Here is a 9,930-nt window from a genome sequence, read left to right on the forward strand (position 1 = left end):
GAGGCTTTGGTGTACTGGCTAATTACTAGCTTTCTCATTAAGAGCCTCATCCGAAGGCAGCAGTCTCCGAACTATCTTTTGGAAAGAGCTGTACTTTGTAAAATAGGTCTATGCCCAGCTGCTTTCAGTTCAGCCTCCAGGTGACCACAGGAGCAGGCCACCCTTCCTTTTGGGTTCACCCATCCCTCAGGCTCCCTAATGGCAGTTTAGCAGCTGTTCAGAGAAGCAATGTTAAAGCACCACTTCCTTGGCCAAAGGCTCCACAACTGCTGGTTTCTTTAGCCCTGAGCATGGTAACACTCCAGAAATAACCAGTGCTACCCCACAGCTAACCAGTGTGAACAATGCCCCAATGCCACAACATTAACCAACCCCACTGGGAATTTCTAAGCTGTTTTGGAAGCCTTTCAGAAGAAGCTGCTGCAGGGTTGGGAAATGCTGTAATTTGGTGGTGTTTCTTTCACAAACACCCCAAACAAAGCATTCACAGCTCAAGACCTGGTATTTTTAATGTATTGTTGGAGTACCACATTCTCAAAATGCATGCTTTAACTAATCCAGAGAGATTTGAGTCATGTTGCTAGGACACAGGCATGTGACTATTTCTCACAGTCCTTGAGAATTTAGAGCTATTATGAGTAAATAAGCCAAACATGTCATTCCAGAAATAACATATGCATTGAAATATATCATTAAAATTAATCGCATTTCAACAACAAATTTGACTTACTCAGTAGTTGCATATTAACACCTTTGGGAACCATCTGCAACAAAATAATTGAGGTCTCTTTGATAAGTGGGAAGGCAGAAGACAAGATGATGAACACCATAATTATTGTCAGGCTTGGATCAATGTAGCACTGCCAATTACACGGAGCATTCCCCAGAGGAAGTACATGGAATATTGTAGCAGCAACTACCACGACCACAGATCCAAGTGCATCTCCCATAACATGCAAAAGAACACCTGAAACAAACGGCACAATTTCCATTAGTGAGTTTTTATTTTGAGAGGGGAGGAAAGTAATGCTGCATTTTTCAAGTCTGTTCTACTTGACATGAAAAAATGCGGTTATTCCAGGCACTAACATCATAAGCAAAGTTTTCAATAACAGCTTTCAGGAAAAAAAAAAAAAAAAGAAAGGGAAATACTGACTCTGAACCACAGCTGCATTATTGTGGGATGCATTATTAAACATGTAGGGTACGCTGGCAACTGCAGTCCAACTGCAATGCCATGGCAACGTAAAATGTGTTTGCCTAAATGCCTGCAGATTATTAAGAGATCCTGGCACATTAAATCTCAATTCTCAATTAAAAATTGATGACTAAATCCATCCGTTCTACCCTGGAAGCAGAGAGAGCCACAGACCACCCCCAGTAACAGTTATTCCCCTCCATCAGCTTCTATGACGCTGTTGAAATCTATTCTTATGGCTCCAAATGCCCTCAGACTCCAATTTTTGGATCAAGCTTGATTATAGTCAAATTAAACCTTGTCCCACCAACTCTACTAGCCCTCAGACCCCAGAAATTCAGAATCTGGTTTGACAGTCATACGTGGATGCCACGATTTAGTATGTGCCTGGACTACTCCGAATTAAGAGGAATGCTGGGTACCGCTTTTTACATCTGTAAATATGTTTTTGTACAAAAGATAAAGACACAAAACAGGCTCTTGTAATAACATGTTTTTAGCTGCCCTTTCAACTACATTGACCAAAGCAGTCTTCTTGCTATAAAGTTACAATAATCGAAGAACTCTTTTTCTCTTCCTTTTTTTTTCTTTACTACTCTACAAAACCTTCCCTCTTCCAGTCATTGCTCAAATGCACTCCAGTTTTGTCAGTCCTTACTGTTCGGACTCAGATTTCATTCCACTCCATGCCTAATTCATAACATTTCTAAATATATGATCTTAATTTCTTCGTAAATAATTTCTGTTCGGTGCCTGTAAGAGAATAAAATGGACCATCTCCTTTCAACATCCCTATGGCAAGCACTTTCAAGAGCTTCACTCCAATTTAATCATTTCCTCCTGGCTCGAAAAGCTGTAAAAGGCTCCCTCCGAAACTCATTAGCACCAGAGTGAGGAGTTTTGACTCTTTGGTGATGCTTGATGCTGGATAAGACCTAGAGCTGTGCCTGTGCTGCTGTTTCTTGCCAGCTCCGTGCACGAACATTGATCTTCAGTGTGAGAAGTGAAGGCAATAACCACTGGAGTTCTGCCGAATCACTTGGGTCAGATAAGAAAGTACAAGCTTCCAGTGAGCCCAGCTCTTTCTGCTGGAGTCAGGCATGTTCTGCCCCATTTGGCAGACTCCCACAGGGTTTTACTCCTCCTAACAGAGTTGCAGTGTTTCCTTTTCATTTACAAATAATCCTGATTCAGCATGGGCTATCAGCTATTGCACTAACAAGAGGGACAGGCAGGATGCAATTGCCAAGGCAACTAACTAGAGAGCACAGCTTAAAAAGAACAGGAAAAAGTCTCAGAAAGTCTTCCCTTGAATTAAGAAAAAAGTATGTCAGAATTTTCATAAATTATGAATTGAGAATAAGGAATTTGGAAAATGCTTATTTTACATTACTAACATCATTAATACCTACGTCTTGGTTACGCACCACATAATGAGGGCCTACACAGAAACGAACCCATTTCCCTATCAGTCCCCAAAGCTATGGTTATAAGACAGAGAGGAACACGACTTTTTATTAAATCAAGTCAGTATGGTAAGACCATAGCATAGGTAATGCATAGTTTCCAACAGCTTGTGTTGGAAAGTCTGAACTACTCTGCATATGCTCCAGAAGTAAAAAGAATAGTTTTACACTAGTAATTAATCCTGTCACAGGCAGAATGTATGGATTCCTGTTCCCACCACTTTTAAAATCAAGGAAGCAGCTCCTCTGCCGATCCATTTTGTCCAGCCATGTTTTTCAGGGAGCCTCCAATTCTATAATGTACAGATTTTTTTGCCAAGTGATGATGAAGTAAGCATAGCTATGTAACTAACTTCAAAGGAAAAACAGATTTTGAACCAGAATTTGAGAGACACGTAGCATCGGCTACAGAAGCAAGGAATATTTGTAAGAACAACAAAAATAGATTTTGCAAAGATGACACGCTAAAGTGGCACTTAAAGAAAAATTCTCTTTTTAAAAATCAGAGATGACAGGTATCTTAAAATAACTGACATAAAACTCCTTATCCTCAAAAGTTTCTAGCATCATTATGCCTAAGCACTGTTGCTCAGGCAAGGCCTTCTCTAAAATATACTCAGCAGTTTCTTATTCTTCTCTCCTCCACCCCTGAAAGTGAGTTTGCTGTTCCTGCTCCAATAATCTCACCACTATAATGCCACAATATCCAGTGACACCGATTTCCAGACATTCAGGAAAGTGTTGTGGCTCTAGCACATGGGTTGATTTCCGAAGTGTCCTTCCTTACAGCCATATTTGTGTAACTCTGAAAATACTTTTGAAAGACAGGTTGACAGACACACACCAAAAAAAAAAAAAACAACCCAAAAAATACTCAACAACAAAGCCAGGTGCTTGACTGCCATGTCTACCTCTTAAGCTGAATTGATGTGATGCCAATTTACATGACTTTGGAGGTATAACAGATGCTAACAGGTGACCTTTAGAAGCCTGAAACTACCATTCCATTTCAACTTTCTGATAGCACTTTCTTTGTTGACAAACTCAATGTTTAATATACTCAAAGACACCCGCTCTGGGTTCTGCTCAGAATACATATGTAAACATGTATGCATATAAACACCTATACAGAAAGAATGAGACACTTGGTTAATTTATTCCTAGAAGTAACTATACTGTTTCATTCTGCAAATACCCGGCGACCTGCTGCATTACAATGTAAGAAGGGCTGATCCTGTCAGAGGGACAGGTTCACAGTTCAAGGACCTGGAAAAACAACGTGCAGAAGCACCAGTTTCAGCACCTTCCTGTTGCTGACAGTAAAACATTAGCAACCCTGGGATTTAAAGAAATTCTGTCTTCTGCCCAAAAGCATTTTGGAAGTTGAAAACTGTTCAACTACTACAGCAGTGATGCTCCAAGAAGCGCCTCATATCTGCCTGCTTTACCCTCCCATAAAGCCTCCAGCGACTTGAACTTAGTGCAGCAGGCTTTGCCTCCTTTCCAAAAAGTTCAGCTGCGATTTTCTAAAGAATTAAAACCAAAATGTGAGCACACTTGGAGCCAATTCGGCACCACGCTATTTTGTCATTATCTCTGCTGCATCAATACAGCCAAAACCTTTCTGCTAAAGATAACTGGGTCCATATACACAGAAGAGTCCTTTTGCTCTTTTCTTACTGATATTTGGGGGGGGTGGGGGGGTGGGGGTGGGGGGGTGGGGGTGGGGGGGTGGAGTTTGAAATGGAAACCAGAAAGTGTTTAAAGTGAATATAATATTAGCACTATACTCCCGTGCTTTACCTCTGATGTTCAAGGCTTCGGACTTTTTCTCTTTTTTCTTCTCAGACCCCTCTTCAGGGCTTTTTTGGTCGTTTGGTGAATCACCTGCATTCAAAGAAGAAACGCTGTGTTGTGTATAAGTTCTACAAACAGAAAAAACATCAACCTTCTCAAAACCAACTTATTTCAAAGATGACGAGCAGACACACAAGAAGCCAGAACACTTTCCACGCAGCACCCTCCGAGCAGCACCTCCTTCCCCCCGCCCAAGCGGCCGCCCAGCAGCCGGGTGTAAAGTACAAGGTGACGGAGACAGCGCTGGGCGCGAAACCCCCCATGGCCCACGGGTGGGCTCGGGGCGCTGGCAGGGCCCAGCCAGGGGTGCAGCAGCTCGGTGGGTCCTGAGGGCCCCCGGGAGGGAGAGGGCGGAGGGGAGGGAAGGGAAGGGTGCAAGGGATGGGCAGAGGTCGCCATGGGAGAGGAAGGCTGGCGGGCGAGGATGCAGCCGAAAGGCACCTGCTTCATCGGCTGCCCCGGGCAGGGGGCCACGGGCCGTGGTGGCGGCGGGTGGGTGGCGGCGGCGGCAGCAGGCGCCCCAGTCCTGGAAGACGAGGAGCCCCACGAGGTTGACGGCGAGGCCGAGGGTGCCGACGATGAGCACCAGCTGGGCGTCATCGATGGGCTCGGGCCGGGCGAGGCGCAGGATGGCCTCCACGAAGATGGTGAAGCAGAGGGCGGTGAGGAAGACGGCGTTGCTGAGGGCGCCCACCGCCTCGGCGCGGCTGTAGCCGTAGGTGGCGCGGGGACCGCGGTGGCTGCGGCGGGCGATGCGCCCCGTGGAGAGGCCCACGCAGAGGGAGATGAGGTCCGAGAGCATGTTGAAGGAGTCGGACACCAAGGCGATGGAGTTGCCCAGGTAGCCCGACACCAGCTCGGCCACGAAGAAGCCGGCGGTCAGCACCAGCATGAAGATGAGGCGGCACGTCTTCCCCGAGTACCGCCCCATGGCGACGGCAATGGCGGCCACCGGCCCCGCGGCCGCCCCGCTCCCGCTAGCGCCGGGCCATGCCCCGCCGGCAGCAGCGCCGCCAGCCGCAGCGAGGGCGGCCGAACCGGCCCTTAACGCCGCCGCCGCCGCCACAGGCCCCGCCCGCCGCCCTGCCCCGGGGGGCAGCCGCCCGCCCCGCCGGCACCGCACCGCACCGCACCGCTACACGCCACCGCACCGGTCCGCCCCACCGGCACCGCACCGCACGGCACCGCTACACGCCACCGCACGGCGCCGCACCGCCCCACCGGCACCGCACCGCACAGCACCGCTCCGCCCCACCGGCACCGCACAGCACAGCACCGCTCCGCCTCACCGCCACCGCACCGCCCCACCGGCACCGCACCGCACAGCACAGCACCGCCCCGCCTCACCGCCACCGCACCGCGCCGCGCCGCCACACCGGCACAGCCCCACCGGCACCACGCCGCTCCGCCCCACCGCACGGCACCGCACGGCACCGCTCCGCCCTACCGGCACGGCACCGGCCCGCACCGCCCCACCGGCACCGCGCCCCCGGCTGGGAGCTGCGGACCCCCCGCCCGCCCTGCCGCTGCCCGGGGCGCTGGGAGCACCTGCCGGTGGTACCAAACAAGCCAAACCCGAAACCAACCGGAGATCAAGGGGCCACGGGAGGCGCAGCCCCCGCTGGAAGGGCCCCCCGGCACGGCTGGGCCGCCCGCCCGCAGAGAAGCCTCCGGCTGCCCCTGCCCGCCCGCCGGGCCCCGCCGCGCCGCCGCCGGGGCAGGATCGGTGCCGGATCCAGCGCTCGCGCCCCGGGATGCTTCCCCGGTGGCTTAGTGGCCAACTGAAAGGACAGAGTGCCATCTACTGAGCCAGTCACTGCCCGCTGCCAGCCTGTCAAAACCGGTGTCAAAAGAGTGCCTACACGTGCACCATCACCCTGTGAGAAAAATCCTGTCATGCCTTTTCTTTAATCTACAGGATAGTCTACAAGAAGTGTAACAAGTGAGTAAGTCTGTCTTGTACTCATAGATATTTTTTGTTGTTACGATGGCTCTCGGGAATGTGACACCCCTGCGTGCAAATGGAAAAAGGACAGAGCCAGGCTGCTAATACAGCATCTCGAGATGATGGGAGCAACTGACTGATCAAAGGAGGTGCTGGGAAATTAAGTCATCCTCAACTGTGAGGTCTTGATAACCTGACTGGACTCCAAAATAATAAACATAAATAAAAGACATAAGACCTAAATAAAATAATGTCCTTAAAATGGTATTCTGCAAGAGTCTGGAGCATTGCAAGTATGCAAGAGGTTCACCGGTGCCAGAGTTACTGCTGCAGCAACAGCAGCACCTGCTGAAGTGCCACATCAAACATATCGCCAGGCTTGATGAAAGCTATCAGAAATATCTATCTCTCTATATGTACATATATATATACATCGCTATCAGATAATCAGCCAGCACAGCCAGGGAACACCAGCATGTCCGCCCTCCCAAAGATGGTGTTCTCTACAGCCAGAAACTCATTAAAGCCCTTGAGAATTTCCTCTTTATTCTAACTCTGGAGAAATTGTATTTTGACTGCGAATCGAGTTTGAGCCCTCGCTTGAATACATCTTTTAAATGAGGCCTCTCAATTCCACCTCAATTCTGTGTCCACCGCCAAGGCCTTTCTTGCTGTAACCCAAGATGTATCTTAACCTCTGGAGTGGGCTTGCACAGCCATTCAGGGAATCATCCCCCACATATCTGCAAGGATTCACACGCACAATTCCCAGTTAACTGGAGATTCTCATACATCTCCTTCACATATTCACTGCCCGAGCAGTCAAAGTACCCTGCAATATTCAAATTAACAAATGCGTAAAAATAAATGTCTGGAAAATAATCTTACCATAAAGACAAACGCAACAGTGGAAGCAGATAATTTATATCGATACACATTCAGCTCTGTAAGTACATGTACCAACATAAGATGACAGATCTTAAAACAGTTGTGCCAAATAAAAAGCAGTGTGACACAGGTTGAACAAGAAGAAGAGAAATATATGAGAGTTACTGGAAGTTGACTAGACTATTAGATATAAACTTTAAAATGACAGACTGTATCTTCTTTACTGTAATTAATGATAGAAAATTCTGCCTCTGGCACTTCACTCATAATAATAATAATGAAAAAATATCACTGCAGCCCAGCTCATTGCACCTGCATAGAACTGAAAAGAATTTCCAGGGGTTCTTATTTTAGGAAGCGATATGACACAGTAGCTGGAACATCGTTATTCCTTCTGTACAAAATATACATTAATTCTCTTTGAGAAAAAGTAACACATCATAGCCCTGAACTCACTTCAAAAACCAAAATATATCAGTTATTTTGAAGAAATAGTGCTAAAAATACTATTTTCAGCAAATGAGGCTGTGACTAAGTCCGCTGGCGTGGAGCACAATTGCAGATGACTCACTGAAGAAGTCAGGAGCAGTGCACATGCAGAGCCTCCGACCCATGGGAGGCTTCCTTCTGCCCCTGACCCATGGAGGCTTCCTTCTGCCCCTGACCCATGGAGGCTTCCTTCTGCCCCTGACCCATGGAGGCTTCCTTCTGCCCACGACCCATGGTGGTTTCCTTCTGCCCCTGACCCATGGTGGTTTCCTTCTGCCCCTGACCCGTGGAGGCTTCCTTCTGCCCATCAGGCTCACGCACCTCAGCCTGCCTCTCACGGCACAGCGTCGGTCTGCAAGCCACACGCTGCACAGGAACAGAGCAGTGTCTGTGCTGGGTTAGACCAGAGGTCCAGCTCTGTCTCCGAACTTTTTACAGTTCCCATCTACATCTTTTGTAGATGAGGGAACCAAAGCTGCACAGTTTTCAGGACACAGGTCAGCCACAGACTCAGAGAGAAGCACGGCAAAGGTCCCAACTCTTCCTTTACTCCTTTCCCAGTACTGCCTCACATTTGATTCCCATTTGTCTTCTGACTTCAGGGAACATTTTTTATGGAACTTATCATTCTCTCCCGCTTTCTGTTACTCATCTTCTCTCCACTTGCTTACATACACAAGGACCTTTCCCTTCACACTATGGCTGCTTGGAAAGCCTCTTGGAAATCCAAGCTTTTGCTCACCCCACTACGCATACAAGCCTCCCCAGCCCTCTCCACCCAGGTCCCACCATCACTTCAAGACTAACGACTCCCAAAACTGCCATCCAAACAAAGCTACACCAATCTTCTTGTTCAGTAAGTCATCATTTCAATAACAAGAATAATTTATTCCTGTTTTCAGAATGAAGTGCATGTTATCCCTGTAGCTCTTTTGCACCTTGATCTTCTTCCACATAATCCAAAATAAAGTCTTGATCCTGCACGTAGGAGGCACCGACCCCATTAACCAGGGGTTTCACTCAGGCTCTTTCCCCCTTGCAGCACTACCATCCTGCTTGTGCCGATCCACTTCCACTATCAGAACATTTGATCTCAAATCCTTTTAGAAAGGAATCATGTTTCTGATTGTTTTGCAGCATGCTTAGCATCCTTGTGTGTTTTACACTGACTGCAGATATTCAACAACATAACGTTACAGTTCCACTTATCCACCCAGGACTGAGATTGCCTGAGCGAGCTCCGTACTATTAAACAAAACCATCAGCCTGGATATCCCAGTCTCTCTAACTATGCTGAGTTGAACAAGTCCCTCTTAGGAGGTTCAGAAAGGGTTTTCCAAGCACCTTAGTTTTCTGAATTATTTACCAACTTTAGTTTCAGCTACAATACTGCTGGAAAAGTTGTTCTTGCAGTTTCCTCATCCTAATCAGGAGCAGAAATTGGTAAAATTATTACAAACTGGTAAAATTACTGCAAACAAGACAACTTTCCTTCTGAACCCCAAAGATGCAAAGCAGTCCTGTAAGGTGCAAGTACCAAGTTTCTACAGTTATCAACACAAAAATTTTTAACACTTAGCCATTGGCAGTCAGACCCTCTAGCCAGCAGGCTACACCTGCCTGTGGCCATAAGGGGTTGCTTAAGTAACTGTAAGAGTGGGGTTAAGTATACGTGATACTTTCCCATAATATCCTTCCATCCTACAAGTATTTCTACCTCCAGCGAGTTTCTGAGCTAGATATTTGCATTTAGTAGCCCTCAATGTATTTCTCTTCCATGTACTAGTCCAGCCTTTCACTCACTGATGTAGACCAACATTGCCTGGCAACAAGCATCACACATCTCCTACTCATGGTGTGAAGAATCACTTTTTCTTTTTGTCTTGAACCTGGATCCTGCTAGTTTCATTGAGTATGTCCATGTTCTTCTATCAGAGGACAGAACAAACACTCATCTACTGGCCTTCCCTACGCCACTGTCGGTTTTGTAGACTTCAGTCAAACCCTCCTCAAGTTATCCATTTTCAAGGTGATGGGTTAAAATCTGCTTAGCTGTTCCTTGCAGAGAAGCCATTACCAGCCTTTGA

The 9,930-nt window shown here is 47.6% G+C and overlaps 1 protein-coding gene across 11 annotated transcripts in view; it reads right to left on the minus strand.

Moving 5' to 3' along the window:
• Positions 1–5,615, minus strand: part of SLC30A10 (solute carrier family 30 member 10) — a 146,301-nt gene extending 140,686 nt beyond the window's left edge. For all 11 annotated transcript variants that reach the window (XM_080408556.1, XM_080408554.1, XM_080408550.1 and 8 more), the window contains exons 1-3: positions 4,963–5,615; positions 4,468–4,551; positions 731–967 (exon numbers count right to left, since the gene is read on the minus strand). In XM_080408556.1, the coding sequence (XP_080264682.1) occupies positions 731–967; positions 4,468–4,551; positions 4,963–5,452 (811 nt within the window). In that variant the 5' untranslated portion in view covers positions 5,453–5,615. The remainder of the gene's footprint in view (positions 1–730; positions 968–4,467; positions 4,552–4,962) is intronic.
• Between the last annotated feature and the right edge of the window lie 4,315 nt (positions 5,616–9,930).

Source organism: Falco punctatus, assembly GCF_963210335.1.
Source record: "Falco punctatus genome assembly, chromosome: 12".
NCBI lineage: Eukaryota > Metazoa > Chordata > Aves > Falconiformes > Falconidae > Falco > Falco punctatus.